This window comes from Anas acuta, chromosome 22, assembly GCF_963932015.1.
Source record: "Anas acuta chromosome 22, bAnaAcu1.1, whole genome shotgun sequence".
NCBI lineage: Eukaryota > Metazoa > Chordata > Aves > Anseriformes > Anatidae > Anas > Anas acuta.
In genome coordinates, this window is record NC_089000.1 from 4,190,876 (window position 1) to 4,208,067 (window position 17,192).

The window sequence follows — 17,192 nt, forward strand, 5'->3', positions numbered from 1 at the left end:
TGTTAGCAGTGTCACTTGCCTTTTTGCTAACAAAGATCGAGGCTGCAAATTTTTGCGCTAGCCAGAGGTTAACAGAGCAGTTTAATTTAAAAATCCGAACGCAAATACAGTATTGAAGCTGGCTGGAAACACAGCAGATGCTGAAGTGTTTTTCCATTAGTGCTGCCTGGTAGTTCTGAATGTGTGATTGTTCATGCGTTTCATGTTCCATTTCAAGCCACTTGAGAATTACTGAGGAATTCAGAAAAAACATCCTACCTAGGGCATTTATACCTACTTGCATCAATTTTGACATTGTATTTCGTTGCATGGAAGTACAATGTAGGCACAGTAGGCTTTTTTTTTAGGGTCATTAGGAAGACTGAACCAATTTCTTGCTTCTCCAGTCAACTAATTGTTTATTAGTGTTTATAGTGTAAAGTCTTTATGCCCTATGAATTAAGTTGTTTTTTTTTTTGTAGCCTGTTGAGTTTGGTTTTCTGTAATATTAATGGCAGTCTCCAGGAAAACCCAGTTTTGCAGGTAATGAATGATCTGTAAGTCTTCAGAAGTTTGCAGGTTCAGTGTTACGACTTCTTGCAGAGCTTCTTTGAAAGCATGACTTCGGTCATAAAGCTGAGTTTACAAGAAGATGATGTGACCACAGTTGCTGGCCTTGATCTTCTTTGTGCATGTTGTGTATTGCCCCTTGGGTCAGTTCCTGAAATGAACATGGGATAGACATGTGCTGCAAGAGTCTGTCATTGGTGACCATAATTAATAGCCCAAAATTATGGTACTTCATTGAGGGAGATGTTGTATGGATATGTATGTCTGATGTGTGCAGCATGCCAACTACATAAAATGGGAGAGAGATACGGAAAATAATTTCATTCTTGTAGGGTATTGATAAAATTATGGTGCTCATTTTTTTCACTAGTTTGATTCAAGTTAAAATCCAACTACTCAAATAAAGCTAGTTTCTTGAAAACAAAAGAGGCACCCCAAGTTGTCTCATGAGTTCACATGCTGGAAGCTTTGTTTTTTGTTTCCCAAAAGCGAGAATACTTAGAATTTACGAGGAGATCCGTAGAAAGCATTGTTTTGTCTTGAGGCACGTGTGACACTTGTTTTACAACCCTAATTCTTTTGTGAGAGATACCTGGTAGTTAAAATTATTGGCTATCTATCATTATGACCTAATTTCCTGTTTAGAAGATTTGTAGCTTTGTTATAAATAGGTGCATGAGCCTCTGTGAAAGGTGCTGGCGATCGGGACAGGAGCGGCGCTCTTCGTTTCAGCTGTTGAAGATCATCTTGACTGAAGTAAAGTATTGTGATATTTCTGTAGTTGTTTCTTTGGCTTGGGATAAAATTTGAGGATCAACTGCTGAAGCTAAGTTTTTGCGACTTTTAAAAGTTGTTTTTTTTGACATTCCTTTTTGAAGTGTGAATGCATACGTGAAATTAAAGTCTTATTTACAGTTGTGTTGATGTTGCTACGTTTAATTTCAGAAGCTTCAAGCTGACTGGCGTGAACTGCCTAGAAATCTGTACTGCCTCTTTTAACTATAGGAGGCATGATAGATGTCTTCTGTTTTATAGCTTGCTGCTGTGGTACACCAAAAAAAAATATAAACCTAGTTTGTGTGTGCCTGAAGGTCAGGAGACGAGCATCATTTTCATAAAAATTGTGATTATGAAGCTAGGATTGTAGCTTGAGCGTTGGTGTAAGAACTGCTGTATTAAATTGGGGAGCTTTTCTGAATGCAATTCATTACCACTATTGAAGTGCTTTCTGAAGCTCTGGAGGGTGATCCAGCACTGGGGGAAGAAGGAAAAAAAAACACAACTGCCTGTTTTTGTAGTTTTTCATGTCTAAGTGGCAGTGGTTTGGGTTGTTTCCCATCCCTCTTGAAGAGGGAGGACTGTACTGTTGTGTTCAAAATTTAAATGTAATGTTTACAAGATGTGAACCTACCACTGGAGTTCCAGCTGACTAAAAAATTGGGACTAAATGGAGCAAATTGACTAAAATCTGGGATTCAGATTCAATAATTGTACAGAAGATTATACTTAACATAAAACAATAGGATGAAAAATGCACGTTAAATATTTCAGTTCTTACTGTTCACCTATAAATAGGTAGCTGTTATGAATTCTCCATTGTCATGTCCCTCTGGAGATGGGAATTAATCCAGCTTCCAGCTGCCTGTGACTGAAGGTCATGAGTCAGATTGAATTAGAGGAAAATTTGCAGCAGGATTTTGCAGACTCTGGTTCCTGACTTCAGGTTTTAGGCTCCAGCTTGGAAGGTTTTTAGGGCTCAAGCTGTTCTCTGAGAAATGTCATTTGAAAATTAACAAGGCTTAAAGGTGCAGCATCCCCTTGCGCTTACAAGTTTCCCAGTATGACCATATTTTAACCACTGAAGTACTCAATAGTACAGCTGTGGAGGCTAATAGCTTAACCTTGGATAATGATATCACAGAGTTAAAGGGACCTCTTCACGCTGGCTGTTAACTCAATTTGTGTAGTGCAAATGAAAGCTGCAGTGGTCGGTCTTATTCACCCTAACTTCTTATCTGAGCTTTTATAATCCTATCCCATTAATTGAGGTTTTTAGCTGCCTTGAACAGAACCTGCCAGATTCAAGAAAAAAAAAATCCTATTGGATTTCCTTTGGCTATTACTAGAAATGATATAATGCATTAAAGGGGTAGTCAGCTGTAACCTACATTTGAAAAAGCTCGCCAGGTGGCTGCTGTAAGTACTCAAAATTATTAAGACTGAATATGTAAAACATTACTAACATTTACTGACAGTTTACTGCCTTTTTTCCCCTCAATTTAGGCTGTGCAAAGTGCTTCATTTCACCTTTTTTCCAATACCAGTAAAATGGCGATGTTCAGAACGTCAGCAGTAGGAGATCTCCAGTGGTGGGGGAAATACAGAACTGGAAGGAACAAAAGCTCACGTTGCTTTTTGTTGCATAAAATAAGCATGCCTTTAAAATGAAGTGAGGTGCTTAAATAGTTCGATTTATGCAAAATTTACCAACGTTCTTTTTTATATCTTTTTTTGTTGTGTTATGAAATTGTCTTAGGTTCTTTTTCTTTTTCTTTTTTTTTTTAAAGGGTGGGGGCGTTGGTAATTTAGAAACTCTTTATTTTAAACCCTTCTGTGGTGTTGCCCAGCAAAAAAACCCTTCCAGGTTTTGAATTCATAAGAGTGTAGGTGGAAGTGAGGGAAATACAGTTATAAATGTGTGATTTCCAATTGCTGCATGCTGGAATCCTCCTTTACTGAAGGAGCTTGGTGAAAGCACTCCTTGCCAGCGAGCTTCAGTTTCCTTAGGAGCTGTTTCCATCTGTTCATAAAACAGAGCTGTTAAACTGAGTTTGTGTTCACATTTCTTCTGTCTACATTTTTTTAAGAAGTGAAAATGGGGTATTTGATGTTCTAAATCAGGCTAGGAAAATAAAGGGGGCTTGCCTACCTGGAAAGGTTGTATTTTTTCACTTCATACTGGACTCTTGTGTGCAGGGTAGTAATTGAAGGGACATCTAGTGTGGTCTTCTCATTCACTTTTGTGACAGATTTTCCTGTCATGATGGACATTTCAACTAACAATGTGGAAAGGTAGGTGAGCATTGTTTCCATTAGCAGAAAAGTTAAAAACAAAAACTTAATCCTCTTCTACCTTGGCAGCATTCTTGTGAAATAGCCCAACTGTTCTCAGGCGTGTGTACATCTGCTTCCAAAATGTCCATTTTACTCTCATCCCTAGCTTGCTGCCTTGCTAGAAAGTGCAACTTCTTGAATGAAGAAGGTGATATTTGCTCTCCCTTTTGCATAGGGGACAGCATTGCACACACTTTTTCCACTACCAGACAGATCGGTTTGGTAGGCAGGCAAACGGGGACTGGAGCAGGGATGTCAGACGTGCTTGGCTCTGCCCAGTCCACATGTTGGGCCTTGCAAAGCAGCAAGCATTCCTGTGATCCTCGCCCAGCCCTTCTGCAGGCAGAGCGAGGAATGAAGTGCTGAAGAACAGGGCAGCTTTTCCACTTGCTTACTGACCCAGCGTTTACTGCTCAAGGAGGGAAACAACATTTTTAAACCCAAATTTACGTTTTGGTAAAGCTGGGCTGGCAGCTTTGGCTGTAATATACGGATCCTCCTCATTTATTATTCTGTCTTGTGAATCATATTAATAATACATGAGGCCCAAGTTTTGTTCCCTATGTGTGCCAAACAAGGAAAAATTAGGTGACCCAATTATGTCTGTTTTGCAGTGTTGGATGCAGCAGGACAAACTTGTAGGATCTGGTCTTTTAACGCAGTTTAGTGAAAGACACAATTACTTCAGGCCAAAAAAAATAAAAGCTATGCTTTTGAAATGCACGGTTGAGTCTTTTTCATGAGAGAGGCATTAAATAATGTCACTGGGAAATACAACTGTGCTTGGCTGCAAGATAGACGAGGTCTTGGCAGCCCAAAGCATTCCTGTTGACCTTGCGAAACTCTTACCCGTACCTGGAGAGACCAGTTCCAGCCGTGATACAACAGGGCATCCTGTATGGCTTCACCAGCGCTTGGTACCTCTTCCTTCAGCACTAGTAATTCAGGTATGATCACTGGGAATTCGACAGTACTCAGAAATACCAGCAGTGCTTTGCTTAGACCAAGAAATATCAATGGATGTGTGAGTAGGATTCTGAGTATCCTGGGTTCTACCTCTTTATCAGCAAAAAGTTCACACAGAAATTGTTATTAATTCACTTAAATCTTTCTTTTTTTAACTGGGAGATGACAACTCTGTTTATTTTTAGATTCAAATTCTTCTAGACCCGTATCCCATTTGTTCTCTTGAACGAGCAGCCTTCCAGTGTTCCGTTAATGCTATGGAAATCCCTTCAGCACATAACTGTTGGTATTTTTCTATCTCCCTGTCTGTTTTTTTGTGTTTTTTTTTTTTTTTTTTTTTTTTCTGAGAAGAATCAAAATTTTGTGGGATTGTTTCTCGTATGCAACATAACGTATTTGACAAGAATAGGAAAACATTAATTCTGTGTTCGTCCTATTACAGCAGGATTCAGTGGTTCTTTGATAACAGTTTGATTTATAGGACATGCCAAACTAGTTGCTGGTTGGTTTTCCTCTTTGTTGTTGAGCTGCCAGCATCCTTTACTCGGCATGCTGTGTCCTGGTGCCTGTTCCATTTCCTTAAGCTGTTGTAATTCAGTGACGTACATATTTTAAACCATATTTCTTTTTGATTATTATGCCTTATGTTTTAGCTTAAAAACTCATTTATCTCTCTGGTTGGAGCAACATCGTGAGTTAAGTGATAGTGCCTAAGACTTCCACCTCTTTCCAGCTCTCATATGGACTACTCTGAACTTGTAAACATTGCTTCACTGCTGGTAAGACTTTTGTATGTTAAAAAATACTCTGACTCAAGCGTACAGCATTGTAAGGAAGCAAAATTATTTAGGAGAGAAGGACAAGTGTGGAATGAAACTGGAGACCATGTGTAGTAAAGTTACTTTATTTCCGTGGTAAAGGACCTCGCATGGTTTTTATCTTTTCTGAAGCCTTTGCATGGGAGTGTAAGCCCATTGGGGCTGGGAGAATTTTGATTTTAAGTCTGAGAAATGGTTTTATAATCTTGTATTCCAATGACACCTTAAGTGGAAGGTGTTTGGTTATGCTTTCTCATGATGTGGAAGTGCAAGGTGTGTAGCTTGGGCTTCAGCAGAATCTTGCAACCAGGAGATCTGCATCCTACTTTCCATGGTGGAAGTGCTGATCGGTGTGACCAGCCCAAGCAGCTGTTTTTAGTACTTGTTCAGTTGTTGAGAGGCTTGTGTGACGATCAGGTGATGCCAACCTCCCCGTGTCCTGCAGCATTCACAAGCTGCACAAAGCAGCTACCAGTTGTGTATAGACAGAGGGACAAAAAACTCAGCAGAGGCAAAATCAGCAATGATTCAATGACTTTGCAGGAGTGGAAGGTGGGTACAGGTGAGCAAAGAATTAGCAGAATTTAGAGATGGTAAATTTCCAAGAGCCAAAGAATTAACCTGAGCTGAAAAGTACTGCAGGGATGGATTGCTGTGTTAGCACACAGGTCCTCTGGGGCTTTCAAGGCTGTGAGCACAACTCATCCTGGTGATGATTCAGCTGTCCTTCAGCTGTCTTGCTAAACTCTTTCTCATATTTTGCACTTCTTCCCTCCCACCCCTAAAATACACAGTTGCGAAATATTTTTAGATCCTATTTCTTAGGGTTCGTTGGGGATGAACGTGGAAGTGTTGATGTATAATGGAAAGCACTGGACGTGTGAGCTGGTGGTTGTCATAGCTGGGAACAAGGTGGCAGGACGTGTGACTTTGGACTGGTCACCAGGCCTTTTCTTTTGTCCTCACACCTTTAGGAAAAAGTAATGAAACCTGATTTATATAATTTATTCCAGGCATTTGGAAGCCTTTAGCAGTAAATGCGTGCGTTATTCAGAGGATTTGCACTGCAGTTTAACAGAGAATTTTTCAAGGTACAGTGTGCAAGCTCGATGGTCTATTTATTTATTTGCTGTGATGAAGGTGAGGTGAGTTCATCTGTGTGGATCTGACAGAGGCAGCATGTTTTTAGTGCTGCTGCTGACTTGGAAAGGGGCTGTTGCTTCTTGAAAGTAAGACTATCTGCAGTTTAAGCTTTCTAGCTGGTCTTGAAAATGACGTGTAGAGTATGTTTCAATTCTCAGCTGAATTCCCCTGAATTTATAGGGTCAGGAAAACATTTGATCTTTCTCTCTTAATTTGTGTTTGGTGTTAAATATAACATAAATGCATAATGACTATTCTTAGCAATTTAGGGGAGGATTGGGAATTCTGATGGTAGCCATAAATACGCTGGAACTGTCAGTAGGACGTAAATGCATCTCAGAAGTGGTTAGTACCCGTGTGCTGATCTTCTCCTTTAGGAAGGAGCTCTCAGGTGTGTGGTGAGTATTTGTACAGTCTGTGTGGGTTCTTTGAGGTCTACAGAAATGAGAGCAGCAATTAGATCCTATAAATGGTCCTGTTGTCGGTGCTGTAGATAATCTTTCCTGGGACCGCGTTGCATATTTAGAGGGCAAGAACAGTGGGAACTAATTAGTGAGGTATGGCTTAAATAGAGCAGGCAATTTTTCTCCTCCGGAGAAATGAAATTAATTCTTTTAAGCCCATGATAAAGCTCAGCTGTTGCAGCGCTGCTTAGTAAGGGCCACTGTAGAGAACACATGGGTGAAGTTAGCAGGTACCTTGAATTCAGCCTTTTTTGAATAAATCTGGTGTACAGAATGGTTGAGTAGCCCTAGCTACTCCGTCTTTGTTTCTCTGCTAGTAAAGGTGTCTGCATGGGGTCACCGTGAACAGCCATGAAAGAAACTGGATTTGTCTAGATTTGCCTTCACTTACTGAGACTATTTTAAAACAGAGAGTGTGTTTGATAAGTTTAAAGTGGTTTGATAAGTTAATGAATGGTGCAGGTATGCATATCTTCCCTAATCAGAAACTCTTAATTAAGTATAGCAGCTTATGGTAATTATTACATAGTTCTAGCTGTGATGCTGTCCTAAGTAGCAGGCCCTTACTGTTTCATTGCACGTAAGAGGACCTGAACTACCACTTCATTTGTGAGCTCGAACAGCTTGTCTTATAAACTAATGTGATGGCAGTAGGAGTTGTAAACTCTTACCAAGCCGATGTGCCCAGCGTAAGTTGTGAAATATGTTCAGAAATATGTCACGAGTCTAAAATAACACATGTAACTGTTCGACGTTGGGGACTGAACAGTGGGGTTGGTCTGAAACGTTCTGAGCAAAAGAATTTTATAGCCCAGCATTTAATTGCCAGTCTTTGTAATTGCTATATTCACATAACATATGCATAGCTGAAAACAATAATTTTGGTCAAAGTCACCATGCTTTCCATTTCTCCCTAGTTTTCCTCAAATCTTTGGTAAGCTACGCCTGTTTTTTTTAATCTAGAAGAAATTACATGTCCTTTCTTTTATTGGCTTTTACAGGGAGCTGGGGTTTATGCTGAAAGCTTCTTAAAGAATGCAAAGCTGAATGCATTCCATTCTCAAGTGATTGGGAATGTCATTGGTATGGACAGGGTGTAAATCTTGCAGATGTAGAATGGCTTGACCTTTAAGAAAACTTACTCTTTAAGAATAAAAAGGATCTACGAACTCCAGACTAGCCTACACTTTTATGAATTTTGGCTAGACCAGGATATAAAGCAGACTGTGATTCAAAACATACTGAAGGTTTTTTTTCTGGTTCTCGGCTTTGTATATTTCTGTAATGCTTTGCTCATTTTCTTTTCACAGGGCAGTTTCCCCATCCTGTTTTTTCCAAATCTGACCGTTAATTGGGGCTGAACACACGGATTATCTGATCTTCTGTGGTTTTTAGAAGCAGGTATGTTGGCAAGGAAATCTCTTAATATTTTACTTGTTTGGGAGGGGACAGGGTGGGGGAGCTTTCTTCATATATGTACCAGAAAGAGTTGTGGGTTTAAGGAAATTCTGGTAAGTAACATTTCATTATGTATAGCATATTAATGTCACTTTCTTGAGAAAGCGAAGTGGCTAAGTACTTCAATAAGACTTTCCAGTCCTTCGTTTGTAAAGATGGATTGTGCTGACTTCTGAGAACAGACTAGCTTCGTAAATGGTTGTGGAAATTTACTGGTGTAATTATATGATACATATGGTGGGTATTATTTGTCATCCTAAAGGATATGATTCTTCTGTGATTCTTCATAAAAGCTTTATGTAGTAGGGACAGAGATAGGTTTAAAGTTTTCAGTCTCAACATTGACTTAAGACTTTTGTTTCTACTTGAATGTCAAGTAGGAAAAGCTGTGGTAGCTGAAATTCACCCAAAATAATTATGCGGTGTATGAAGAGCAAAGCACTGTTGTGCTGTAGTCTTAATTTAGCCTCTTTATACATATATTTTTGTAGCTTTTGATTCATGCTGTGTATTTTCACCCCATGTTGCTACTACCAATGTGAAGTATTTACCAAAGGGGTAGGTTTTAGTATTCTTTAATCCTTCCTGTTAAATAGGTAGCTTCATGATGAATCCATCTTGGTTCAAGCTTGCTTCAGAAGGACCAGGTTTAAATAGGAATATTTCATTATCCCTTTTTAAGAGTTTGATAAGTTAATAAGTAACTGGAAGACTATTATACTGGAAGACAATGAATAACTGTATCTATTGACTGTCAGTCTCTCAAATCATCTGATGTGTAATGAATGGGATGATGAAATGTGCAGATCTCCCCAGCTGGCATGGAAGCAGCAGCGGCATTTTCTTGGAGTTTGTGGATAGTGCCACCTATTGGTTGATATTCCATATAACTTCCATTCTTAAACCACAGGTGTGTTACCATGTTTCAGGTGTCTTGATTTTTTTTTTTTCCTGGACAAAGGAAAAAACAAAACACTTCAGCTTCAGAAAGAGCTTTTTTTTTTTTTTTTTTCTCAATGTAATACACGACATGCTGATGGAGGGGTTGAGACTGTGAAAAGACCTCCTATACAGTGTTATCGAGCTGTTACCTTTCTGTAAACATGATTTTTCATCCAGTTTCTTTAGAAGTATAAATTCATGTACTTTTAAACTACTTCGAAGCACTTTTTTACTGTATCTGGCTGCTCCGCTCATTGCCCTATCAGTCTTTGTTCCCAGATTTTACTGATTGCATTTTATAACAGAACTGTTGCATCGGTTTGGAAGGAGAGATGTGCCCATTTGTCTGAGCAAGCTGCTATGAAAGCTAAAACAGTGAGGAGTTATGTCAGGTATCATTATAGAGTATATTTATATGAAGAACCAAACAAAAGAATCGAGGAAAAAATACAAATATGATAAACTCTTAGATTAATTTTTTTAATTACCTCCTTATTTGTGGCATTTGATTCTGTAAGTCAGACTAGTCAAGATATCCATGCGTTTCCAAACATGGATTTGACAAAATATTGTGATTACTGCCAATAATATTGTATGTTTTTCTTTATCATTTTTTAACATAGAAATTCAAATTATTTTTTTCTACTGCTGCAGGACTAAATAAATTCTAACAGACTGAATTGTCCCATCAGACAGGCCCATTAGCTATGATATTATTAAACCTTGCTGCTCCGAGTGTTTTGTAGAGTGATAGATTGGTGCAATTTGGAAATGCTGGAACAGCATATATTGGCGTAAGCTAGCAGAACAAAACAGTACTGTGAGACACACAATACTTGAATAGAGTTTCCCTATTGACAGTAAGTAAAAAATGAGGAAGAATTCAATGCCTTTTTTTTGGGAGGGAGCAGGGGACAGTGATGAGGGCATAAAGAGAGCTATCTGTCTGTAGAGTAGGGATAAAAGTAAGTTGGACTTCATGGTATAAACATACTGTATATTAGAGAGGGGACTATGCAGATGAAGAAATGAGGCAAAAATGTATACAGGACAGTTCTGTTACGTTGTTCTCTTCTAGATTGAGTTCTTTGGCTACTAGTACAGCACCTTCCTGCTTCAAGTAACAGTATTAAAGAAATAAAATAGTAGTATGTATCAGTTAAACATGAAGAACCAGTCACACGTTTTCAACCTTTCAATCTTGTTTGGTATCTTGATTTAATGGTTATAGTTTCATCTGTTTCAGGATAGATATAACTTAACATCTCTTGCTCACTGTCTTTGTTCATTAGCTTGCTGTTGACATCACTTGTTACCACTCACAAATTGCACTCCTAGGAACTTATCCAATCTGCTTACCTCAGAGTTGCTGTACAAAATTATGAGATCATTTTATTCCCCCTTCAGAAAGCAATTTGCTGATTATAGCAAAAAATAAAATCATCATCACCTTGCACATTTACAGGCTGCAAGTTTTTGAGCCCAACCGTCTCTACCAAATGGGTATAATGCAAATCTTCCCAGTGGGAACTGCTGCAGACAGGACTGGTGATAGAGCTTTCTCCACTCTGCTGTCTTCATGCTAAGTAATGTGGGTGGCAAAGCCTATCCCTGCAGCTGCTACTTAAGTTTGCATTATTTCTGACTCATTCAGGAGGGCCCGTGTGTAATTTTAAACTCTTTCCACACCCAGATTACTTTCCCTTAAAAATAATAATGATAAAGTGGGGGGAGAGTTGGTAATGACCACAGGAGAACATTACGTGTAAAGCAGTGGTGTTTGAACCTGCTGTGGTACAGTCTTCACTAAGCATACCTCATGTCTCATGTATTCCCTTCATTCCTAAGATTCAAAAAATCAGATTTATAGCTTCATATAGAACCAGACCCTGTTGTGTGAATGAAAACCAATTGGAGGACGGTTCTGGAGCCAATTCTCTGAGCTGTGCGTTGTGGAAGAGGAGCTGCTTTAAACTTCCATCCAGGCATTCCTGAGCAGGGGTTATGTTCTCCAACACATAGTACTTGTAACAGGTTTATTTGGTTTATTACGCTGCTGTATCAATGTATTATTTGAAGCATTATTATTTCCTAAATTTGCAGTTAAGACTTATACTATTGCTGACTTAAAATTCATCTTGGAATATATTAATAGCAGCCGAAGGTCATTCCTGACCACTTTGACTTGATAAACATGGTATCGTGGACTTGGAAGAATTATTGGATACTCAGGCAATAAATTATGATGATGTTATACCATCTAGAATTTACTTGGCGTTGTCTGTTTATTCTCTGATGTTACTATTCTTAATTAAAACAGAAAAGCAAAACTTCAACTTAAGCAATGTGAGAAAGCATGCTAAGCTGTATTCTTTCCCTGTTCCTCTTACCTCTTCTTCCTCTTCAAAACCATTATATAAATTTTTACAAACTTTTAAAAAATATGAAGTGTTTTTTTTTTTTATTATAAAAGAGAAAGACTTAAGATTTCATTCAGCTTTTTTTTTTTTCTTCTCCAGTGTAAGCTTGATGGCTGTACATTCTGCATCCTGTTTCCATGTTAGCTGTGGTTATTTACAGGGGAATAAAACAAAAACACAGGCTTTTCTGTCAGGGTACTTCTTTCATCCAGTTGTTAGGTTTCTCATTTTCTACTCATGCAGTAATGTAACAACAGATAATGAGGTAGTAGTGATTTTAATATCAGACTCTTTGAATCTTTGGGTTGAGTGAGGCCCAGTTTAGCTATTCAGATTTTTAAGGGCTTTTCTGTTAAAGCCTGTGATTCCTCACTATTTCAGGCTACTTAGTAATATTCTGCCTGCCGGTGAAAAATAGATGGTTTAGGAATTAAACTTTGTTATTGTTTCTATTATACCCCATTACCTGTTTTGGTCTGTCTTTTTCTGATCTTATCATGCCTTCAGGAAATCCAGGAGCTGGCAGGAGGGGAATGAACCGTGAGGGCGTCCCCGGAAAGAGTCCGGAGGAGATGTACATTCAGCAGAAAGTGAGAGTCCTGCTCATGCTGAGGAAGATGGGATCAAATGTAAGATGGCACAAACTGTCACAGCCCATGTTTTGTAGCTTTCCGAATATAATTTCTTAGCAACTGGGATTGTGCTGACTGAGATGGGCAGGCGATGGTTGAGTTTTACTGCTGAATTGTTTTAGCCATCATTGATTTAACCATCACCTGTGATTAAATATAATTGATTTTCTACAAAAAAGTTACGAGGCTTGTGGTGCCCGAAACTGCATCCGAACACCTGATTATTACTCTATATAAGCCAAAGTTTTTCATTATTGTGAAACCAGGAGAATAAGGCATCTGTTTTAAAGTGGCTTTGAATCTCTCCATGAATGCATGTACCAGTTTGCTGCTGTTATTGCTTGCTGGCATTAAAATTTGTACAAATAACAGCTTAAACTGTTGAAGAGTAGAATAGAGGCAACTGTGATATTTGTTACTGGGGAGTCAGAGATGATATCTTCAGTGTTTCTTCATTTTAGTTTTGCTGACTGACTCTTTGTACATTTCCAGCTGACTGCCAGTGAAGAGGAGTTCTTGCGCACATATGCAGGTGTAGTGAATAGCCAACTTAGCCAGCTTCCTCAACACTCAATTGATCAGGGTGAGTACCAGATTTGTTTGCCTGTTGTTTAATTAGTGAGAAACAGTCTCAGAAAACACTAAATTTAGGTTCCTATTTCTCTTAACAGGTGGTTTTATGTTGTCAGATAAAGTAAGTCTTGGATAAACCTAAGATTACTTAGGATGAAGGGCATTATTCTCCATGATGGCTCAAAACATTTTTGGCCAAAATCTTGTGAAATGAATTAATGTATATCACTTCCCAATATATTTGATAAATATAAATGAATTCTAACCTCATTGATTTTTTTGCTATAGGTGAAGTTAAACTCAGGCATGCCTAGGCCCCTTTGGTTCTGAGCGTCTTATAATATTCAGTATGAGTCCTCTGCCTAAGTCAACTTTCATCTGAATTTTTGTATTTATTCTTACTGTGCTGAAATGGCCCAGTTTCAGAGAGAGTTTAGCAACAAGAGGAATTTGTTTCCCATAGCATTTCTTTAGTTTGCACAATGCAATTCCCGAACAAGGGTGGTGGGTATGAAATAACTTCAAAATCAAGTCTGCTTGATGTATGTGGCGCACAAACTCTGACAGTAAAAAATAAATAAATAAATAAATCTAGTTCATACTAAAATAATACAGTACCTTTGAGATAAAGTACAGCCAGAGGTAACTGTCACAGTAAAACTTCCATACTTGTTCTGGTAAATGCTGAATTATTTAGTACACTGTTTTAATTTATTGCCATACTGTATTATTTTAATTTGATTCCTTTAGGTTCCCATTAATGGGATGAAGTAGGTGGTATTTTTGTGAATTCTTTACAGAAGTCTTGGAAAACCATTGTGTGGTGGTATTCTGAAGCTACAAATATGTTCTGAACCTGAATGTTTATTTCTGAATATTTTCCCCTTCATAGGCTTCCTGCCAGACCGCATTCATAATGTGGGATTTGGTTTTGAAGGAAAATTGCTAGTTTCTTATGCCAGAAAGAACCGAGTTGAACAGAAATTTAATATAGATCTGAGACATTTAGAAAACCATTAGAAACACAACCTGCACAGACTTGCTCTTCAGTTTTAAGCCTGTGTGTTCATTCCTCACATAGCTGGGAGACTGATGGAGATAGATACACCTGTGTATTTTGGCTCAGAATTGTTAAACTTTCTGCCAGTCTAAAGTGAAAATTCGCCAGTTTCTCTTCAAAAAAATGAAGATGATTTATTCAGTTAAGAATGACTGCCTTAGTTACCAGACAGTTACTATCACGTTGTCTTAAGCAGTTGGCATTTGTCAGCTTTATCCCTAAAATAGTTACATTTCTCATAATAAAAGTGTATGCTGAATTGTCTGAACTTTGGCAAAGAAGTGATAATAAAAGCAGAAGTCCAGCCAAGGGACACTGATACATTGTACAGCTGTTCTCCTATACAGCTTAATCTAACTTTCCTGTCTTAGCTGTCTGCTTTTATCATTTGTAAAATTAACAAATTATTTTCTTACTTTACACAGGGCTTTGGAAACTTAATTCTAATAATGTCAGAGTGCTTAAAAATTCCTGCCCTAGTGTCATAGAGAAAGCCCAAAGTACTGTTTCTGATTGCTTTCAGTTTGTCAAGGTGATATGAAAAGTAAGAACCCCCAAAGGGTGCTCTTCCAGATAAGGGTCAGAAACTTGCAGCTGAAAAAAAATTTGACTTAAAATTTAAATATAGTCAAAAGTGAGACCAACAGTTATTTATTCTGCTTCTAGACTCCCTAATGATGCAACACAGGAAATCTGAGAGCTTTATACATTGTTCTAAAAGTTATCTTTGTTCCATAGTTGAACAGATGCTAAATGATTTCCCTGTCAGCATTTTCTTTAAGTCCTTGAAGATTCTTTAGACTTTTTCCATAGGGAAGTGAAGTTCTCCCTGCAGTTGCTCACTTTGATGTGATCTGAGATGCTGCTGTCCTTCCTGTGTGATTTGACCCTACGATCCACCTTCAATTCTCCTAAATTATAGTGAAGCTGTTGTCCTGACCATTAAGATTTTTTTTTTTTGGTAGAAGAAAATAGAACAAAGAAAGATAATATTTAACTGTTTAGAAAAGTGGGGAAAGATGTTGGTCCTTTTCATATTCAGATATGCTCTCTCTCCAAATTAACGAGAGCGTAGCATAAAGAAGAAATTGCAATGAGGAAACCCAGCCAAATACCATTTTGTCTGCAGTATGCTAAAAGGCATGAGCAACTGTAATTTGTTGCTCTGGACTTTGATCCTCGGAAAACCTCTGCAGATTTGTAATAGTCAGTTATGATAATGTTGCTCTTTGCTCTTTTTCTTCTGTGATTTTACTTTATTAAGAAATGTTATGTGTCATTTCTTAATAAAGAAACCCAGCAGCGACCATTACCAGCTGTCAGTACCTTTTGCTGTCTTCTAGTGTTGGTGAAGCATGAAGGGTTGATCATTAAAGTACCAAAACCAGAGGATAAAAATGCCACGGGTGTCCGACTTGCCATCTTAAGGGAGATTCCATCTCCACTAGATGGCATTATCTTGCACTGAAAAACCCTGTCCCAAGTCCACATGCTTGAGGAACTTAAATGTTTTGTGTCCTTCAAGATTCCTTAAAGGAATTTTCTTCCCTGCTTTTTTTAATGTTCTCATTGAGTCTCCTCCAGAGGATTTTTTTTAGTCTTTATGCAGTTTGCCTTACACAACAAATAAGAGGTGTTATTTAAGGAGTTAGTTTTAAGGACTTGGTAGGCTAGCAGATTTCACAGACCTTTTTTTTCCAATAAAAGGACAAATTGCTCTCGGCCTAATTTGTCCTAGACTTCAGAACCATTTTTCTCTAGCGGGCATGCACAAGGCAGAAAGCTGATTTCATACCCTCGTTTCTTTCCCCAAAAGGGAATGACATTTGTGGCATTCTAAAAGCTTCGGTAGAGACCTGCAATTTTTTTGTGAATCACTTACATATGCTGTAGTCTGGCCCCACAATTGCAGAAAGTTTTTTGATGTTGTTAAGACGAGTATAGGTGATGATTTAGGATTTCATAAGTACATTACAGTCCCCATTACAATTTTTATGCTTTTTTCTTGTTGTGCCTCCATGAAATAGTGTCCTAGGACAGCTGGCAGGTTGCCTCACAATAATTACCTAAGGTAGGACTGCTGAGCCTTGTCATTGTCTGGTGCTCCCTACTAAGTTTTTTTGATAAAGAGCTGTCAACTCCTTAGTTGAGTCTATTTGTCTGACCACGGGGAGTCACTCTGCAACCTGTGTGTCCAATATATATTTGCAGCTATGTGACAGCGCACTGAGGAAAGAAGTTTACGCTCGTCCCTGCTGAATTCAAGTAATTGTGCTATAAACCTTCATTTAGCCACTTTTTGATAATAATAACACTGACATTTAAAGTACCTCCATGGTACTATGCTTACCTTATTAGGATTCAGCAATATAATTTTGAAATCTTGAACTTTAATCAAAAAGCACCTTTAAAAAGCTTTGTGATTTTTAAAGCAAGCTTGAAGTCTGACTCCCCTTCAGTTTGTGTTTAGTTTTCTAGGAAGAGAGGAAATTGAATTCTTAGCTTTTTGTTTCCCATTTTGCTTTAAGAAGTTTGTCGGTTCAGATGTAGAAAATCATTGTTTTAGGATTATTTGCAGATCTCTGTTTATATTTGAAACATACATCTGGAACGACTTCACTCTTGAAGCACCTACATTGTGTCCTGCTGCACTGAACCTTGATTTCCTGACAGGGAGCTCAGAGTTGGTCTGACTGCAGTACTGAATGGATTTGTGTAAATCAGGTAATAATAACGTATGTCCAGGGCTCTCTACCGTGTCCCAGCAGATATCAAATTGAAATTGGTTCTGTCCAGTATGTCTTTTATACCCCTCACTTTCAGAGGCACAGCTTGTATTAGAGCAACAGATCTGTAGAGGCATCTTGAATACCCAGAACATGTATTCCTGTCTTAACATATTTGTCTTTTTATTCCAACTCTATTTGCCCTTTCTTTTTAGGGTATTCCAGAATCTTAGGAAGTGCTTGGTCTTTTGGTGTGTTGCCTTTGATATGCCTCTCTCGAGTTGTTCTTCCCTTAATCTGGACTAAGTTCACCAAGAACAAGGAATG

At 38.3% G+C, this 17,192-nt stretch overlaps 1 protein-coding gene across 2 annotated transcripts in view; it reads left to right on the plus strand.

Annotated features, from left to right (window-relative positions):
- The window catches only part of CTNNBIP1 (catenin beta interacting protein 1), a 34,276-nt gene that overhangs the window by 7,710 nt on the left and 9,374 nt on the right, over positions 1 to 17,192 (plus strand). For both annotated transcript variants that reach the window (XM_068658593.1, XM_068658594.1), the window contains exons 2-4: positions 8,365 to 8,455; positions 12,382 to 12,503; positions 12,999 to 13,089. In XM_068658593.1, the coding sequence (XP_068514694.1) occupies positions 12,408 to 12,503; positions 12,999 to 13,089 (187 nt within the window). In that variant the 5' untranslated portion in view covers positions 8,365 to 8,455; positions 12,382 to 12,407. The remainder of the gene's footprint in view (positions 1 to 8,364; positions 8,456 to 12,381; positions 12,504 to 12,998; positions 13,090 to 17,192) is intronic.